We start from the raw sequence: 20,830 nt of genomic DNA on the forward strand, positions 1-20,830 counted from the left end.
CAGATGCACCCCTGGGCTTCTGTCAAGAGTGGTATCGGGATTCCTTTGCAGTGAGGTCTAGGAAGCAAAGAAAATCATATGCAATAACAAACAAGGGCATGGAGTTTGCACAAGCTTTTGGTTGTGGTGACCATTTAAGAGACCAAAATGCAATGAAAGTATTCAGACAGGCCAAAGCAAACATCAGTAAAGAGTGAAACTTTGGAATGAGAGTTTTAGGGTGTGAGGATTTGGGTGGGGCACTAAGCAATACTATGAAATGTGTTTTAAACATCTAAAACAGAAATATGTTTAGTCAAACTCACAAAACAGCCATTTACACCTGTAGCATCTGTGAATGAAACACATACAATACATTTAAATAAAAAATATTTATTAAGTTGAATTTTAATCTGACAGCAACAAAAAATGTTTTTGACAACTTGATAATCCACAAAGTTTAAGTACAAATAGCCAACTTAATATCTGAATGTTGCAAACATCAACAATCACAGTTAAACAACCGTAGTACTCTACAGGACTTCTAAAATAAAGTCTGAGATGGTGGTTAGACGCAACAAAACAAAAGAGAATCTTGTGTGAAGGACACACCTTCTTGTATTTACACTTACACACCGTAGATTAAGAGACTGTTGAGACAAATGTGATCATGAAGCAGCTTGAAGCAGAAACATAAAAAAGCTTTTCAGAAACAAAATAAGGTATCCAATCAGCCCAGTTGTGCTGAAACTATCTTAAAACTTTGCAAACTGTAACACTGTCACAGATGAATGAACTAGCATGGTATTTGAACAACATATTTCTCATGAGATTGTTTTAACAGTGATAACGCAGTTGAGCTTATGTCCACAAGGGGGAGCTTGACCCTTCTTTTATGATATGTGGAATGAGGCTGCTAAAAAAGAAATATATACAGTGGACTTCTGTCTTGTGCAGACGCACACCTCTATCCCCTGCTTATAAATACACCTAAAGCACACAGGCTCACTCATTAGGGATGTCAATGACAAGTTCAGCCTCGTCTCCCTCCCCTCTGTCTTCATCTCCTCTGTCGCTGTCTCCATCACTGTCCCCCTCCTCCTCGGCCGCGTCTCCACTAAGCATCTGTCTGGGAACCCAGCTGAAGGGGCCGCTGGCTGCTGGAGGAGCCGCAGGGGTTGATGGGTAATTAGCTGCCATTGGAGCTACAACCTGAGAGGATTATGATTGAAGCAGAAATGTTAGAAACGACACTGAGAAGAAGTGAGACATGGTGATAGAACAACGGATGCTGATGAATGACTACATCACGGATGTACAGAATAAATCAGGACAAAGCATGCAACCCTTCCCAAGCGTGAAATGGCTTGGGAGGCCTGATTTACTACAACAATAGCGTCCTAAAACATCTCTATTACAAGTTACATTGAGAAAAATAATTAAAACACTGACCAAAAACTGCTGATATTATAACCTATCTGGAATACTGTTCAAAGAAAGTAAAATTTCAAGTACTTCCTCATATTCATGAATATGCATTGTGACCAACATTTAAGTGTAAAAGTCCTGCGTTCTTGTCAAACACAAGCCTTGAGCATTGAGAAGTAGCATTGATCTGTCTTATTATAATAGTCTGTTAACGTCTCCCTTTCCCTCTTCCTCTCTCACCTTCCCCGTAGTCTCTTTCTTGTTTTTAGGCGTCTTTGTTTTTCTCTCTTTCTTCATTCGTTCAGCCTGGGGTGCCAAATACTCTGGTGGGAAGGGCATCTGCCCGACACACACACAGGCCCCAGATTGCAAAATGACCACACGAACATGCATGCACACATTCATAGGCAGTTTACAAGACAGAGACACACACAAACACACACACAAAAAAAAAACACATACAGAAGAATGAACAATACAGAGACAGTGAAGCCATTATAAATCTCAAACAAAAGAACAGAGGAAGAGATAAAACAGACTTGTGAATAAAATGATAAAACAATTAAATAATGCTAAATTAAAACAGGGATTATGCTTGCTGATGAGGAGATGACAATGGCAACAATGTTACTGTTACTGGTTGCAGTGAGATATAAGAAACGGAAGGAGAAACTCACAGTGTTGAGGTAGGGTCCAGAGCCAGACGACTGTAGGGGATTTACACCAGTACGGGACATGAGGGAGAGATGAGGAGATGAAGAAGAAGGAAGGCACGCCCCAGGACTACTTTTACGCCTGTAAAATGTAAAGAGAAGTGTAAAGAGAAATCTGAGTGTGTCAGGTTTAACAGCAAGACAGCCCCAAAGGTTTTACTTTACTGTTTTTGCTAGCTCATGTTTCGTGTGTCTAATCTTCTATCACTTAGGCTTCATTAAATCATCTTTAATGCATCTTTTTCTCTCTTTGACCTTCATTCCATACTATAGGGTGAAATGTGATATCCTATACAATTGCAGTGAAAACCAAAGAGGACAAATGCCTACAATGTCATGACCCTGTCCATTACAAGACAATTGTCTGATAGTAATCTTAGTGTTTATAATAAAGATAAATATCGTTGGCATATTATAACAAAACAAATAACAGATGGTGAAGACAATTATAGGCAATGCTCCATGATGTGTACACAAGCCAGCAATCTCTTAATGAAATTCAGTTCATGTTGGAGTGAAGATGATCGGGTTATATTGCACATCACTCAAAACAGAAAATCTTATTTATAGAGAAAACTTGTAGCTTATAGAGATGACATGAGAATATTACTGACGCAGATTGATTTTTTTTTTTTTTTTTTATGCCTTGTCTTTTATCTGAACCATGAGTCTGCATTTAAATTTGTATTATTAACCACACAGTATTTTCTCATACCAAAACTGAGCTACAGAGAAGAGAAATTTGAACAATCTGTCTCATTCTTAATGTAAATCAAGGCCTTTACGGACGGGGAAAACAGAGAAAGAGTCATAAGTAAATGCATTATTGTAAAACTGTAATTCAAGCAATTCAAGAAAACACATGTCTTACTGGTTGGTTTAAATACTCACTTCTTTGGCCCATCTCTTTCCCTTTCCCTTTCCCTCTCCCTCTCCCTGGGTCCTTCCACTTCACTGTTTTCTGAGGAAACTGTTGCATCTGAATCTGTTGGAGAAGACCACAACAACTTACTACAACTCTTACAACAGCACAAGCTTTCATAATGGTATGATGCTTCGTAAGTACCTGAGGAGTCTTCATCTACCCTCTCATACTGAAGCAATCTGTCCAGGAGAAAGCTAGAAAACAGGTAAACGGCATTATTTACTGCATTAACATTAACATCTAGACATTTTCGTAAAGACACAATCACACCTTTTGTCTCTGGAAACTTTAAGAAGTTTCCTCTGTGCTCTCCTCAGCTCCTCCTGGAAGCACTCCTGTTCCTGAAGCAAGTAAGCCAAACACGAAATCAGCAAAAAATAAATAAAGCGACATACATGTATTTGTAGTAAGCAGAGAAATGTGGTGAAGCTGAGAACTCACATAGACAAGAAATTTTAATTTTCGCTTGAGGTTTTTATATTTCCGCTTGTAGTCTACTTCGACGTCCGCTTGACCGTTCATCTCTGAAACACAAATAATGACCATGAAATCTACCGTCTGCTGCTAGCATATGCAGTTATGCATCTATAATTATCTAATGCACACGTGAAATGTGAAACTTTAAATCGCTGTGTGATCAAATAGACATGGTAGAGTATGCTGAGCTAGCTATGCTAACTGGAATATTAGCTTTCATAGCTAGCTTGCTAAAGATACAGAGATTTAGGTCTCACAGACCGATGGAAATATCCTCAAAAAATTATTCATTGAAGGAAACCATTTTTTTTAATGAATTCCAAAGCTTATTTTATCCAGGGAATACGCAGATACCTCTTGCCTGAGTCTGCCTGTGCGACATGCTCTTGTTTACTTTCGTGACGTCGTTTTCCTGCGCCGCGATGGGTGGGACTTTTTTTTTTTTTTTTAATTATTATTTAAAAAATAAATGAATAAAAATCGATAGACACAGAAAAATTACATCAGCAAAATCCCAACCCTCGTTTTTTTCGTATATTGTTTAAATAATTACATATCATATATATTTTCCTATGTCTTTTGTGGGATTATATGCTATTATTTAACAGCAGCACTAATAGTGTGATGCAATTTCTTGTTATATTTCAGCTAGTCTTCAAATTTAAACTGTGATGAAAGAGCCAAAGACAAAAACTATTTTTTTGCCTTTGACGCCCAAAGTAAATAAAAACAAAAAGACAGTTCACTGAGTATAATTTTGATTCTTAACCAAGAAATGCTTCCATTACTTCATGCAGCAAGATTTTGTGTTTTTGTTGAATCATCCCGTTGGTGTCTCTTCCACCTGCCGCATACTGTAGAGTGTGCTGCTCACCCTTAGCTCAGCACAGTCACTTGCCAGGACCCAGCACTATGAATTATAGATGAAGAACATTTGCAAAGATGCTGCTCCAGTGCACGTACCCATAGCACATAGCCAGCCACCGTCTGTGTGTGGAGTTGATGGGGCTGGGGGGTGGGACAGAGATATAAAAAGTTTAGATAAGTGGACAGAGCAAAGGGAAGAGGCTTGTGGCAGAGCAGTGGGATGCAGATAGTACTACTCCTAGAAGGGTATGAAAATGCTGACTGTACATGTAGAGAGAGCCCCCTCCTCTCAAAGAATACGAAACCCAGCAGTGCATGGACAGCAAAAACAGCATCCTTTTATGAATCTTCCAAAGCAAGTTCTGCAATAGCTCCTAGCCGCAACACCCCCACCCCTCCTCCACCCCAGATATGACCGAGCCACTTTGCAAAAATAAACATCTATTGTCTCCTTTCCAGGCAAAACAACTGCTGATATGAAATTCAATCTCTGACTGGATGCCTTTCTCGCTGTTTCCAAAGGCACTGGCAGACAGAAATAGACACTTCTGTGTCTGGTGCCATAAATCGTTGCTGCCAACCACGCAGCCATTCAGCAAGCCCCCTGACACCTTAGTCACCTGCCTCTTTCCCACCCCTCCTTTTTCTTCCTTTCATTTTATGGATTCACATAGTCTCACGTCAGGCTGCGGCTACCGATCTGTGCTTGTCAATACATTTCTCTTTTTTAATTTTCTGCTTGGATGTATGTCCTTGTTACTCTATTAGTCTGATCATAGACTTACTTTTCTTTTCGTGCTGGCATGTGTGCTTTTTCCGCTCTCACTTTTTCTCTATGTTTTCATGTCCTTCACGCTGTCTGTCCTTGTTTCTCCCTCCATCTTTTTTATTTCAGTTTCTCAGAAATCTTTTTGTTTCTGTTTTGACATATTCAGAAAACTGGAATGTACCAAAACCACACCAAAGACACCAAAAACAACTGCAATAAAAGCCTTCTCTGTGATCACAAGGTAAGCTTTGTGTTTTATGGTTTTCACTTGTTCCCGCATTCAGAACCGCTGACACTAGATCTATTTTTGCTCACGATGGGTGTCTTTATTTGAAAGTTTTTATTATATAGACAAACAAACTGTAGCCAAAAGTTTCCAGGATATTAAATCAGCAATATTTCTGTTCCCTATTCATGTTTTTCTCCAATCTTCTGTCTCCTGTGTGTGTTACAGGAAAAGCTTATTCAGGCTATAAAAAGAATCAAGCATGAGATAGATGAGTGCAGAGAAGCAGAGAGAGAGACGTACATAGAGTCTGTGGATGTGGAGGTACTGCTGCTGCATTATTCATTCTTATCTTTTCAAAAATACACTCTTCTAGTATGTAATATTTTCACTTAAGTGCAAACTAAATTATGTAATCCTAACAATTCTGCTGAAGTCAGTTCTGAAAATAATTATCCACATTCTCATATCTATAACACAAAACATTTAGTTAGAGGTACAGTGAATTACTACTGTAACACATTTGCCGTTTGTCCTTCAGCACAGGTTCGATGACCTGGAACGGGAAATCAGTGCCGAGTTTCAGAACCTCCATCGTTTCCTGGATGAAGAGGAGTATAAGGAGCTGGAGCGACTGAGGAGGCAGAAACAGAAACAAGTGAAGCAGTTGAAGGAGAGAGAGAAGAAAATAGCTGCGCAAGGGAGAGACTTGGAGAGAGCAATCTCTGTGCTTAACAGCAAACTAGCTGAGGAGGACAGTCCCAAGCTGCTCAAAGTGAGGAAGCGTAATCACTGAAAAAGAAGACATGAGCAAACAAAGGTCGCATCTGATTATTTGGCTTATTAGCGGCTACAGCAACACGTGGGTCTATATTGGGCCAGGAATCTTACTTGTGACTCAAGAAAATAACTGTCTATAATTGTTCATCCAGTTTGATTCGGTGTAGACTCTGCAGGCTAACGTCACAGTGAACTAATTGTAGAACTGCATTGTATTTGTTTTAGCCACAGCACCTTATTGGTGCTTATTTGATCAATTATAGACATTGATTGACTAAACTGTCGACTTGCCGGGATTGGCAAGTCAAAATCAATTTCTCATTTAAAAGTGGAAGGACAAAAGGCAGTCAGTGCATCACTCAGCACATAGCAAACTGTTGTGGTAATGTTTTAATTAATAACAACCAGATTCTAAACTGTGTCTCTCATTGCAGGAAATTCAAGATCTCATAAAAAGGCAGGTTTTATGTGCACTTAACAATGATTTTTATTTTTATTTTTTGACTCTATAATTTCCCCAAACTCATTAATCTTGTGAGTATGCATGTTCGGCATCACTGTGTCGTGTTTGTTTATCATTCTGCCATCCACAATTCAGTCTTCCCTCCTCCTGCTTTATCCAGGTCCCAGGTCAGCTTTGTTCTTCCAGCAGAGGTGGACACAGAGGTTCGCACCGGCCAGTTTGTGGGGCCTATCCAGTACAGAATATGGAAGCACATGAAAAGCTGCCTCTACCCAAGTACGTTCGTTTACGTCATTCGATACCAGACACAAAAATCAACAGTAATAACTCACTGTACTCAATCTGTTTCTGCCTATAGATATTACATCAGTGACCTTTGACCCTGAAACAGCTCATCCTAATCTGTCCCTGTCCCAGTCCTACACTTCAGTTTGGTTTGAGGAGGATAAAGACACAACAGATTGCCAGCCCAACCCACGACGGTTTCACTATTATTACTGTGTTTTGGGCAAGCAGGGCTTCACCACGGGCCGCCACTATTGGGAGGTGGACGTAGGCAACAAGACGGCTTGGAGGTTGGGGGTAGCACAAGAAGATGTTCCAAGAGGGGAGATGGCCACGGCGGGCACCTCCAGCGGCCTCTGGACCATAGCGCTGAAGGGCGGATCTGTCCTCGCCTGCACCGACCCAACACCCGTCAAGGTCAACGTGTCTCTCCGCCTTGTCCGCATTGGCGTGTTCTTAGACTGCGAAAAAGAGGAGGTGACGTTTTATAATGCTATCACCATGGCTCCAATATATACCTTCTCCATGGAAACTGCCTCGTTTCCTCTGTTCCCTTTCTATAACCCGTGTGACTCAGACTATGGAAAGAACACGGCACCGATTAAGATCTTTTCCCCTTCATTATAAGAAGCTGTTCTTCCCCGGCTTGAACACTGATAGTCAATAGATTCCAATACAACTTCTTAATTTTAGTGTAGTAGAATTATTACATGTTATGGCAGAAACAATGTGTCAATTAAAAATATTCAGCAATGCTTTGGTGTATGAAATAGCTTTTCCTTGATGAAAACAATCTTGCTTGGTCTGACATTTAAGGCTTTTGAAGATGTCCCCTTGGATTTTAGGATTTTAGTTGTAATTTTACAGACAATCTGATGCTCAACAAAACATTAAACAGATTAACAATTCAAATAATAATTGATTGCAACACTTTTGATTGAAACATTAAACTGTACTTACAACTAGACAAAAGAGTGTTATATAAATAGAGAAAGTTCAATGAAAATATGTTTTTTGTCCTCATTATACTTCTATGTTAAATGCTTTTTGAGTCTGAACATCGTAAATGTGTGAACTGATAAGACGTTAAGAGGCAACGTTAAATATAGTAAGGCATGCTTGTTATTTGCCACCATCATGGAGCTTCAGGATTTATAGCATGTGTAAACAGTATTACGATGTTGCTTTCGGCCAACTTATAAATACACCTGCTCTGCTATGACATACAACAAGCGAGTGGGATTGGTGAGAGTGTGTCGCATGATACTCAGAAATAATGGTAGACATTGAGCTAGATAAACAACTGGAAAAGACAGCTTCAAGACAAAACCGTTCTGTTTGTTGCTCAGAGAGAAAGAAAACTAAGGCAGGACAGCAAAAGTCATAATCTTTTGTTTATTCTTAGTATTCCTTTAGACATGAAATAAAGAAAACATTTGTCTTTACAAAACATCTGTGTGGTGTGCTGTGCAAAAAGAGAGTACAGAGAGACCACGTGGAACGTCACACCACGACCAGGCCAGAACAGCAGCAGTAATCAGAGAGGGCAGAGACAACTCCCATAGAGCAAGGAGGACCAGTGGTATTAACAGTGGTGGTTTCTATCAGGGGGTTAACAGAGGTGGGTGTGACACCAGAATCTCTCTGGCACCAGTTTGATGTAATAACTCCCACCAAACCAAGCCTTCTTTGAGTTGCTGGTAATGTGTAAAACAAAGAGGCTCGTCGCGTCCACCACTCACTATCTGCCACTCTCACATCACTACTCACTCTGTGGCTTTGTATTACAATCACTGACAATATAGAGCGGTGGTGGTGCAATAAACTGCTATACTTGCCGTCTCTCATCAATTTCTTATCACAACATAAAGCAGGGGGTTCCCCACACAAGGCTTTGTCGTTCATCTGCTACCATCAGGAATTCACTCACAATCTGCATCACAGACTTGATTAAGGAAAACACCCTCACTTACAAATAAAGCGCCCCCAGCAGTCTGTAGGCTACATGTTCTCAAGGCAGATCACTTTCCAAATTTCTTTCATGTTTCAGCACATCTTAGACCAGTCAGTGAAATTACATTGCTCAATCACATGTGCAAACTGCGTACTACATCTGTGAATATCCTACTGAATATGAAAAAGGTGTCATTAGGAAGAGGCTAATGACAGAATACAAGCCAACTATCCAATATACATTTTAGGCACTAAAACAAAGACAATAGTCACTCAAATATCAATAACTTTTACTTTTTTTTGTGGCTTTAAACACATTCACACTCATGACTTAAACACAGCACTTGTTTTCTGCACGTTGCGAGACGATTTACGCAGGCACATGGAGACCTTACTCACAAGAGGTGGAGAAGCACACGGAAAGTACACAAGTCTCATTCTGTACAAACTGCCTGTGCATAGATTCGGCGCACACTCAGTCACACACACTCACAGACACGTGCATCGTAGGCACACAGACTTTAAACGAACAAATCCCCGACGCACACTGGTGGCAACATTAAAACGTCACTCCTCTGGTCGCACACACAGACGCACAACTTCTGGACAATAAACGCCTGTCGTTCAGAACATGGTGTGGGCATGCTGCAGTCAACGCTTGGTTAAACATTTCAGTACGACGTGTAAATACTGTGAGAGATAGATTATGCTGTGAGTATCATCAGGTTGGAATGGCAATAATTGATTTTAAAAGAGCTAATATGGATCTTCATGTATTTTTACAATATTTGGTTGTTAAATTAGTTCAAGACATTAGTGAATATTAGTATATATAGTATAGTATGTGTGTATATATTTATATATTAGATTTAAGGTTCGTGAGAGATTAAGTCTTTTTTATTATTAAGTTTGATACGACAACTGTTTTATACACTAAAAACATTCACCCCTAATGGGGGTTAAACTAGCATACACATGCAATATTTACAAGGCTGAGTGTATGTTTGTGGTTTTTGTGTGTCTGTTTGCGTATGTACAGTATGTCTGCATAAAGAGCTTGGCCGAATGAGTTTGTGGTTTCCTCACAAATGCAGGTTGGAGGCATATATATATATATAGTTTTAATAGTTTTACACATTTTACATCGGCATGCCTTTGCTCTTGTGTAACACATCAGACTAACTGATATAGTTTTTAACATTGAGGCACCTTGTCATTTTAGTTTATATATCAGTTTATATCTTTGTATCAAATCTGACATCTAAACCTATCTTATGGCTTTTTTTAAGATGCAACATCTCGTAACTATTTGACCATAAGAAAAATCTATTTGTCGGGAAAGCTACAAGGAAAGGCTACTTGAATGCAAATGGATCTACTTGTAATTTTCCTACGTTTCTTTGATTGTTTCATTGAATTGTCTTGGCTGCCATTTTGTGCTATTCTCAAGGATCCACAATGCTTTTTTGATGATTTCAGCACATCAGACCTGGATGGTCACTGGTTTGTCCGCAGTCAGTTAAAACATGAGGTAGAGACATGCATTTTGTCACGTAAAAATGTATCTGCACACCTCCTCTGTACCATACAGGAGTTTCAACTGGGATTAAATTGTATTGACTGGACAACAGCTCTGGACAGACAGTCTGGTGCCATTGATAAGGGCCTCATACTATATTGAAGCCATAAGGGCCATAAATATTGAAACTTTTACATATTTCAACAGGTTAAATACTGACTGTTAGCAAAACACTTTCAATGAATAAAAAAAATCATTTCTAATTTCTGTCAAAATACAGTATTTAGGTAGCTAAAAATGAAACTGACAAAACAAAAGCACAAAACATGACAGAAAAAGAAAGACGTATAAGGTGAGGATCAAGGAGGGAACAACAGAAAATCACTCAACAAAGACAAGGACGAGATGAATAACAAAAGAATTATAGATGAAAAGAAAAAACTAAATAAGCAAGCAAAATGTCTAACTATATGAACTTACCACACATTTTGTGTCAGTATTTCATTTTTGGAAAGCCAAACAAACAGTGGGAACAGGGTGGTCCTGTTAAGTGCCCGAAGACTCTGCTAACACAAGCTTTCCATTAAACTGTGGGAGCACTGAGATTTTTATGAAGCCACCGGGAAATCCAGATCAAAGACACTGAAAGGGTTGATCCAGACTTGAGGGATCAGTCTGCAAAACAAATTTTAATCATCTGAGACATCCACTGGGATTCTGACTGTCAGTCTCAGAAACTATAAATAGTGGATTATTAACAGATTTAGGCTTGGGATGACACAAGATTTAAAAAAATTAAAAAATAAAAACCTGACAGAGGAAGAAGCATCTAAGGTCAATTAAGTGTTGCTTTAAGGACATATCGTAAACCTTTCTGAATATTTTAGAAAATGCCTTACTTAGAGTCAACATTTTAGTTGTAAACTCTGCAAAAGGATTTGCAGTCTGGCAGTTTAACTGTGAAATTACCAAAAAAAAACGAGGCTGCAAGGTGTGTACAACTAAAATGTTTAACAATCAACCGCCGTCTTTGTTATGTGAACTGTTTTAGAAAGTCTCAAAGGTTTTAGTGTTGGTTATAGACAAGTGAAGGTAATACAGTGTTCATTAGGCATTAGACATGTTACATCGACGTCCTCGCCCCAGCTACAGTGGTTTCCTCATTTGGTAGGGGGTGTTCGATTGTCTACAGTGGTGGTAGATGGAACAGATCTATGAGACTTCTTTTCTGTTTTTGCAGTGCTCAAGTGGTAGTGGTTGAATCCTCAGCCACGGTGCCATCTTTGTTGGATTCTAGAACGGCACCACTAGACTTCAGCTCCACTTCAGGGGTTTTAGGAGGGACTGCTTTGGGAGCTGAGCTTCCGATAATATTAGTGTGATCTGGGCTCGGTTTGGACTCTGGCCCTGGCTCGGGTGTACCGTTGGTAATAGGTTCTGGTGTGGTTGGTTTAGGGGGCTCAGGCGTGGGAGTTAGGGCACTCTTACTCTCAGGTGCTGGAGCAGTGGCTTTGGGAACAGCAGGCTTGGGTTCTGGGCTAGGGCTGGGTGCAGGCTTTGGATCAGCTGGAGCCGCCTTGGGTTCAGGGCTAGGGGCTGGGCTAACTTTAACATCTGCTGGTTTGGGCGCATCCAACTTTGCTTCTACAGGTGGATCAGGGGTTTTCTTGGTCTCAGGGGCTGGGCTGACTTTAGTTTCAGATACTGGACTGAGCTTAATTTCCATAGCTGGTGGGGCGCTTGGCTTAGACTCAGCAGCAGACGGAGGACTTGGTTTGGTTTCAGAGATGCTAACGGCCTCAGAGTCAGGGATTTGGTCAGGGACATCAGTGTCAGTGTCCAGTGGGAGGGCGGTGTTAAAGCCAACGCCAGAGTCACTGGTCTCTAGGTTACCGATCCCAACCTCTTTAGAGGAAACCTCCAGACCCTGAGTTCAGAGAGACAACAAGGTAAGGCAACTTAATTGTTTTAAACTTGTATCTTTAAACGACAAGGCAGTTCAAAATGGCATTAAAACAAGATATAACAGACATACAAGGGGATATAAAATATTATAAAAATGTTTTATAATAGTAAAATAAACTGGTATAGATAATTATAAGGTAAAACTTGAATAGAATAGGAGTATAAAAGTCAGCCCAGATACAATGCAGTGCGGTAACAAATTTAACTCAATAGAAGGCCGTGGCAAAAAAATATTTCCAGCCCTGATTTAAAAGAACAGAGAGTTGGGGAAGAGCTCAGGTTTTCTGGGAGTTTGTTCTAGATATGGAGGGCATACAAACTGAAATCTGCTCTTCCATGTTTTGACACCAAGCAGACCAGTCCCAGAAGACCTGAGAGGTCAGAACGGTTCATAAAACAGCAGAAGACCAGAAACTTATGTAGGCCCTTGACCATTCAATGCTTTATGAACCAAGAATAACTTTATAAAACCCATTCTTTGTCAAACAGAAAGCCACTGCAAAGATCTGAGACCTGGACTGATGTGATCCACTGTGTTGATCTTAGTGAGGACTCTAGCAGCAGCGTTCTGAATAAGCTGCAACTGTCTAAACGCAGAAAACAGCATGAAAATTGAAACATCATTAAAACCTCTCATTGACGCAGTTTCAAGAGAGAAATATTGCATTTTCATACTTTAATGTCCACCTCGGTGCTCTGGGATTTCTCTGTGGTGTCGGCCTGCGAATGCTTGGACTCCTCACTGAGTTTGGTGATGTTCTTGACCACCTGTGCAGATGAACACAGACACACAAAACAAAAGTCATTATTATATCAGAATACTCATCATCACCACTGTCAGTTGTACATTTGTTCCTCCAACCTGTCTGAAAGCCTCTCCCTCATCCTCTTTGCCAGCATTCTGGGCAATCTTCTCCAGAGCAGCAGCCCTCTTGGCCCTTTTCTTCACTTTGATCAGGCAGGACAGCAGGCAAACCAGCAGAAGGAAAACCAGCACACCCAACAGGGCAATGATGGCCACATACAGTGACTCCAGTCTGTAGGCTACATGAGGCAAAGTGGGAATAGGGAAAGAAAGACAAGTGTAGGAGGATAAATAGTTCAACTGACCTTTCAATGACGTGTTGAAATTCCACAGCAGGCAAAAGAAATGATTCTTCTTTTATTTTTATTTTTTTTTTTTTTGTATCACAATGCTGCAGAACACATTTTTGGCACTACTATATTTACATAACAGCCAGCACTTATAACCCAATACCAGCCTGTCCTCTATAACTTACGTAGCAGTTCCAGGTGGATGGTGGACACGGTGAATCCCTGTAAATCTGTGATTTTGAACTGGCCCACATCTGCACTTTTGACCTGATCCAGGAAAACCAACGAACCCTCCATAGAGAGACGGTCCTCGAGACCCAGCTCTGTTCGGGCCTAGAATTAAATACGCATACATTTGCATCTTTGGTGTCAAAGACATTAACTCATGATTAGAACAATTACAGGCACTTAAGAAAGCTGCAGTTTGTTGTGAAATATGCAATATCTATATTAAAAATGACTGGATATAGAGAACACACTCTACTGCATATTTTGGAAATTGGAGCTTCTGTGTTAATATGAAACCTATTATTGATTCACATAGTAAATGTTTTTATAAAAACTATAATTACAGAATAGAGAGAAAATATCCGTGGAGAATCAGAAGTTGTGACACATAAGACTACCATTATATGATACGTAACTTACAGTAACGTCACCCGTCTTTGTTGTAGCTGTGATTTGAAGCTCTACTGATATCATTTTCACATTGCTATCATGTGTCTGCAGTCAAATAGAGAAAATATACAACAAATAAAGAAACAAGAGGCTCCAGTTACGCTTGTAAATTCTCCCTTGTCCAGCAGCAGATGAGATGTGGGGTCATTGTTGCGGATGTAGTAAAGGTGGACCAAAGAGCTGTTGAGTATCAGGTTGATCTTCAGTTTTTTACCGTGCGGGAGGGTCACAAAGTTTTGGTGCTCTGAGACACAAACAGAACAAGGAGAAGGGAGGACATTTGATAAATACATCACAGCTCTGTTTACAGGCCCACGGATCACGTAAAATGCATTAGCCAGCTAGAGCCCATTAACATTAGTATCTAAAAGCCATTATGTCAAACAAGACGAGCGTAAAACCTAAAAGGGAGACAAAAACATACAGTACGTCGTTTAAAACAAGTCAAGTGTGGGAGCACAAGTTTCACTCTTACCTTTAACGTTGAGACACACTTTCTTCTTAATGTCACCTTGAGCATCCCTCACTGTGTAGCTCCCCTCATCTGCGCCTGTGACATCGCTGAGGGTGACGTAACGGTCATCACTGCTGATACGACCCCGATAGGTCTTGATGGGTGTCCCTGTAGTGGTCAGGACCACCAAAGCTGGTCTGCAGGAAGTCAAAGAGGATGAACTTTTCGCGACCGTTCCTGGTAACTCTGAAATATGCTGTCTCAGTGCATATGCATCAAGGTAGGAAAATGTCATTAGGTTAAAACATCAATGCAATTTTGCTGACTGTACCTCGATGTTTGGTTGGCCTCCACGGCACTGGGCCTGTATTCGAGAGTGATGGGGAGATTAACCCCTGACAGCGACATTTTGAAATTGCCTCCATATTTGATTATTTCTTCATTGGAGCAATCTAGGACGTAAAAGCAGGTTGATGAGCTGTTTGTTTTTGAGTAAACGGAAGCAACAAAACTAATTAGAGTGGACAGGAAATGGCCTGATGTTTAAGCAGAAAGGAGTGAAGGCAGAGAGTTTATTTGCTTGAGGAGAAAGGACAGTTGGAGGTGAAGGAGTGTGGAAAAGAGAGGAGGGAATAACTTGACAGATGTGGCTGAAAGGGGACAGATTGCAGAGAGACGAAAAGCACTGATCCACAAATATCAGGGTAAAAGGAATGAAAGGGTAGAGATTCAAACCAAACAGAGGGAAGGACAGTAAAGACAAGATAAAGACAGGAAAACAGCAGGGAAGGAGGGAAGAAGGGAAGGAGGGAGAGAGTGGGCTGGTGGTTAAAGAGCTGCATAATTACTGCCTGGCAGCTTCAGCATGCTATGAGAACACACACAAACACACCTCTTCATCGCTTCACAACACATTACTCCCTCCATATGGCACCACTTCCGCATACTGCTACGCTATAGTCGCCTTTATCCATGCTGGGTTAGAGCCCACTCCTTCCTCTGCATGTTTGAATCATTCTCTCCTTCTTTTCGCGTTTGTGTGTGGTTGTGCATGCTTAATCTCATTTGAATTGCCAGTGAGAGTCAACATGGATGCAACTTGTTACACTCACTGGAGAAACAGGATGGATGTGCAAATGTGGGGTTTATTCGGCTGCATGATTAAGTATGTGAAATGCTGATAGTAACAGTCCACCAGTTGAGTATTCATAGTGACGTATTCACCACAGTGAGAGCACAGAAGCATAGCATTAGCAAAATGTATTTAATAAGATAAGATAAGATAATCGTTAAATTAAAAAATAATCAGTACAAAAATAAATAATACCTTAGCATAGCAAAATATAAGTAACTCCAAAAGTAACAACAGAGAATACACTGGTAACAGTTATGATAACGATTTTAAATTCCAGCTTTTCCTGCAAGTGCAGCATGTCAGTTGAGGCTATGCTTCATTACCATTCCTTACGTGTCATGTCAGCCGTACCTCGGACTATGAGTGAAATGCGCTTGGTTTCATCTGGATTATCTGGATTCTTCACGGTGTAGACGCCCTCATCCCCCTCATCCACAGCCTCTATAACCAGGTGGCTGAGGTGCCGGTTGAGTTTGGCCCGAGTGCCGACCACAGTGGTGCCCCTCATCAGGGCAACATCAAGTGACCGGGGAGACGACCTGTTCCGAAACGTAACTTCCACTTCGAGCGAGGGAAGCAGGATGTGGAAATCCTCCCCGTGGAATAAGGTCATTGAGTCCTCGACTGGATTAGAAAGGAAACAAACACATAAGAGGTGGAGGAAAGCTCATTTATAATTGATGAGTTGGAATTACATATGATGCACTGGTACTCAACAGTTTTACCTTTCAGAGGGGCAGAAAGAGCTGTAAATAAAGATAAAAGAAAAAAATAATTAAAAGTCAGCACATTCTCAAAAGACTGGATATTGACATTTGATGGAAAAATACACAGTTTATACAGTATATTCCCACATCACTGAGGGTGATATAAGGCATGGCTGCTGTTTCTTAACATACCTGTAATGACCAGAAAGCTGAGTGCAATCACACGGACCTCCAGCATCTTGGCTGATTTCTTTGAGTCTATAAAGAAAAGAAAAGAATTGTTCGGTGTTCAGACTGAACATACACTATGAGTAAGCAGTTTCTATGGAAATGACTCGGTTGAAGTGCTGACAGAAAAGGAATTATTCTTCCAGCTCCAATTACTGAATAATATCACCCACAATCTGTTCATTATATAGGAGGTCTCCTGTTGACACGAGCAGAAACACACACAATTAATATGAAAGCCAGCAGCCAGCACATTCACTCAGTGCCAATAATCCAAAGTGTAAAACGTACCTCATGGTATAAACAATGATTCAAGACAGATATTAATATTTTTAATGTCATTCCATACATATTAAACTATCAGTATAGAATTTTCTGAGAAGGACCTTTTATGAAATGACCTCGAGAATCCAGGTTAATCTCAGCACTGAAGGAATATTGATGATTTGACCAGCTTTCTTCTTTTGTGGAGAGACATCAGAGGCAACACATCAAGAGGCTGGAGCAAAAGAAACTGCCCTATGGTTATGTTTTAAAAGCCCAGGAGAGGATCAGGCGGGAACACCTGCAGTGATCACAGTTGGACAATACAGCATTTAAGCATGCACTTGGGTTTATCTATATCTTTCTTCTTTCGTGTTTTTCTGTATAAGGTAAAAGGATTCAATTAGGCTATCTAATCACACAAAAATCTAAAAAGACCTTTTTGTAAAGGGACTATCTGCAGATAATCTTGCAGTCCTGTAAATTCAGTTTCTCTGCCATTGCCTGGAGATTATTCTTGGACTTGAGACATAAAATAAACCTGCCCGAGGTGCAACTTTTGTTGAGAAAACCATTAGGACTTAATAGCATACCTGACTGCAGTTTAAAATCAGGATCTCGAGAAGTTTATGTGTTGAAGATAGTGTTGTTTTACGGCCCTGCCAACAGGCGAGAGTTATGTGTTAGTATGTGCATGTTTATAAGGGCCACCTGGTTTTGGATCACACTCAAGGACTATTGATTACATGTCTGAATTTACATGCAGAATAATCATTAAACCTCAAGCTAATTCAAATCATTGCCTGTGTAATGACCAGGTTTCCATAAGGAAATGAGCACAGTAATATGGTTGAGCACCTTTTCCACTGGAACCCATGACAGTTCTCTGAAGGGGTTATGATGATGTTAAAATGCCTTCTGCTACGGTGATTCAACACATCAAGAGAGTTTGTGCAAAAGAGATTTTGCTGCAGTTTTCATTTACAAAGCCCAGGAGGGGACTGGGAGGGAACACCTGCAGTGCTCACAACCACACTTTGCAGCAGCTAATAAACGCAGTAAAGTCTTTTTGTAGCACAGCAGACGACATTAGACATCCAAATGGGGCTGGGAATTAAGGAGCATTAAACCATCATAACACTGTGTATAAGCCTGTGTGTACATTTTATGTATGCCTGCCCTCTGACTGATTCTGTATACATGTTACATGAACATATTTATAACGAGAATTGCCAAAAAAGTTCTTGTTCTTCCTTATTACTTAATCAGCATAAAAGGAATTTGGAAATTCTGGAAACATCCAGAGTTGTTGTTTCACAGAAGGCCTCATATAACTGTCGACACTGTGTCTGCCACATGCTCAAGCCAAACTCTGGGCATGAAGCCTAAAAGCCCGCTGATTTTAATGTATCTGAAAACAAAAATGGAACAAGGCTGCGTCACACAGAGCATTATCTCTTGGAAAATAACCCTTAGTGTCCACTGTCATCATATAACTCAAAATGGCACTATAATTGTATTACAGTAGTTCCCATCTTTGTTTCTGTGCTTTTCTTCTCATGGATTAAATTCTCATTTGAAGCTGCTGCATCATGTTAACATCTGACCAAATAACGGAGTATTGACCCTCACAGGAGTCAGCATTTAATTAATACTGCAATCTGAGATGTAGGATTGGTTGGGTGCGGAGAAAAAGAGAAAGGAACGGTATCCATCTGTTTGTCACAGCAGTTGGCCTCGAGGAGTCACCGCAGACAATCTGGTTTCTATGCAGGATCTGTGAAGCAGATAAATCCAAAATCTTCTCTTTTGTTTCTGTGATATTCAGAATTTCAGACCAAAACCAACGCTGAGCACAGGCATGCAAGCACATGAAAACAAAGGCTGCAAGCTATATTATGAGCTTATTCATACACAGGCCTTTGGGCTGCAGAGCATAGACACAGACAAGCATGCCATCTGCTATCCTTCCCTGACATTCTCTCCCTTCCCTCAAGCTTCATTCAGTCTTTATTCTCCTTCACTGGGTTCTCCACCATCAATTTTCTCACTTCTGTCAACTCTCACATCTAGAAGTGTTACCTTCTACCACCACGATGAGGAACTGTAACTTTCTGTGCTTATCTTTGAGAGTTGTATGCCATCTTTCTCCTCTTTCCCCTACATGTTGTCCCCTCAGTGTGACTATTCTCGAACCGAATCCCATACTCTGTCGCAGGGCATCTGTGTTATTTCCCACTTTCGCTGCATTTCTCTCGCTCTTTTTGTCGCGTCTCTTTCATCCTCTCCTACTCCTTATATTATGTAATCCAAGCCAGTGCATCCCACTCTGAAATCAAAGCCTGTAACTGTGTTCCTTCAAACTCTCTGCTTACTGGAGGGACAGGCAGGTCTTTGTCCAAGGCGTTTAAAGAGGCGGAAATGCCTTCAATGACTGCAGATGTGGGGAACTTACAAAGAAAAGTCTGTATCTCTGCCCTCCATCATTTCTCTTTCATTTTCACTTTACTCCTTTTATTTGCGCAAGTGAAGGTGTGGAAGTTCCCCTTAAGTTGAGAGGCCAGAGGCTAGAGGTCAGCTTAAACACACATTTACACAGAAGCACACACTGTTCTAAGAGTACTTGATATTTATTAATCATGAGGCATCAAAAAAAGCAAAAAAAAAAAAAAAGCATTGTGGCTGGAAATCCACATGTGAAAATGAATTAAATGAAGCATTTCTGCAACTCTCTTTGAGTCTTAAGTGTGTCATATCAGCACAGCAGACGGATAAGACACGACCAGAATATCTCGTCTAGACAAAACCAGAGTGTAATATATAATTTCTGAGGTTTATATTGCAGAAGAAGCCTGTAGCAGCCGGCAGCCTATTTTTCTATTTCTCTGGCTGCAGTGAAATAACGGATGAGACAGGTTTCCACCATATTGCTTGCACCTGTCAGATTCTTTAAAATCAATGGACATAAGGGAGGAGTGGGGAGGAGTTGGTGCTATGGGGGAAGCTGTGTGCAGTATTGACAGCAATGACAGAGAAGATGTGAAATTAGTTCACGTCAAAGATGAGATAATTATGTAGACAAGATTGTCTCATGTGATGTCAAGGGCCTTCTTCCCGCTCTGGTCACAGTCTATGAGCAGGACACTGCAGGCGGAGGCAAAAGAGCCTTCAGGTCAGAGCATCCTCTCAGATAATGGAAGCTATTAAGCTTTTAAGTGGGAACAAGAGTACAGCCTATTGGTCCTTATAATAGCTTATATGAAGAGTTAAGCCTGAAAGGAATATAAAATATTCAAAATAGAATTAAGGATAACATCATTAGGATATAATAATCATCATGACAGGCTCTTTTTTTTTTTTTTCCATTTAAGGTGGATTAATGGTCACACATGTGAGATTTGTGAGATTTAAAAAATATATATTGCATTTCTGGGATATTTTTCAGAACCTGACTCAAATCACAGAGGCTAAGGAATAAATCAAATGAACCTAAAAATATCTACTCAGCACCTCAACATCAGGACCTTTTAAACGCTAAACATATTTTTTACACCTTTAAGGTTAAATGTATAGTTGGAGATGAGCCTCGCAGCCCAAAGTCTAATCAGTCACCTCCGAGCCGGGATACCCGATAAGCGCATCAACCAAAAAACTGCAGAATTTAACCCGTCGCGCACCAGTCAAATTTAGGACACACATATCCGAACACGTATGTTAAGGGCAGGAAATTCACCTACCTTTAATTGACCGGTTGGAGCAGCGCTGCAGTCGCGGCGGAGATGTCAGGATGTTTTCAGAGGTGAAAATCTGCGTGGATGCTGCCTGTTTTCTGCCTCGTCGTCTCCCTCCCTTTCAACCTCGCCCCCCTCAAGAGCAGCACTTCACGACTCGGGCTCAACATTTAGAAGATGCTCAGAACA

The 20,830-nt window shown here is 40.6% G+C and overlaps 2 protein-coding genes across 2 annotated transcripts; one reads left to right on the forward strand and one right to left on the reverse strand.

The window, feature by feature from the left end:
* Positions 1 to 234: 234 nt before the first annotated feature.
* Positions 235 to 3,917, reverse strand: ino80e (INO80 complex subunit E). Its single transcript, XM_084556294.1, has 8 exons — positions 3,877 to 3,917; positions 3,487 to 3,569; positions 3,316 to 3,386; positions 3,187 to 3,239; positions 3,012 to 3,105; positions 2,085 to 2,202; positions 1,648 to 1,746; positions 235 to 1,191 (listed from the first exon to the last, which is right to left on the reverse strand). The coding sequence occupies exons 1-8, from the start codon at positions 3,902 to 3,904 to the stop codon at positions 985 to 987; spliced, it is 753 nt and encodes a 250-aa protein (XP_084412420.1). The 5' UTR covers positions 3,905 to 3,917; the 3' UTR covers positions 235 to 984.
* A 726-nt stretch (positions 3,918 to 4,643) lies between these two features.
* LOC311497532 (zinc-binding protein A33) lies at positions 4,644 to 7,785 on the forward strand (the record flags this gene model as incomplete). Its single annotated transcript, XM_084557846.1, has 7 exons — positions 4,644 to 4,652; positions 5,325 to 5,399; positions 5,613 to 5,708; positions 5,926 to 6,159; positions 6,599 to 6,621; positions 6,677 to 6,903; positions 6,986 to 7,785. 7 exons carry the CDS (start codon positions 4,644 to 4,646, stop codon positions 7,537 to 7,539), a joined length of 1,218 nt encoding a protein of 405 aa, XP_084413972.1. The 3' UTR covers positions 7,540 to 7,785.
* Between the last annotated feature and the right edge of the window lie 13,045 nt (positions 7,786 to 20,830).

Source organism: Chelon labrosus, assembly GCF_963514085.1.
Source record: "Chelon labrosus genome assembly, chromosome: 12".
Lineage (NCBI taxonomy): Eukaryota > Metazoa > Chordata > Actinopteri > Mugiliformes > Mugilidae > Chelon > Chelon labrosus.

Coding starts and splice junctions, on each gene's coding strand:
- ino80e (XM_084556294.1), bottom strand. CDS start 3,904: ATGTCGCACAGGCAGACTCAGGCAAGAG. Junction 3,570..3,876: donor CAGGCAGACTCAGGCAAGAG/GTATCTGCGTAT, acceptor TTTGTGTTTCAG/AGATGAACGGTCAAGCGGAC. Junction 2,203..3,011: donor GAAAGAGATGGGCCAAAGAA/GTGAGTATTTAA, acceptor TACATTTTACAG/GCGTAAAAGTAGTCCTGGGG.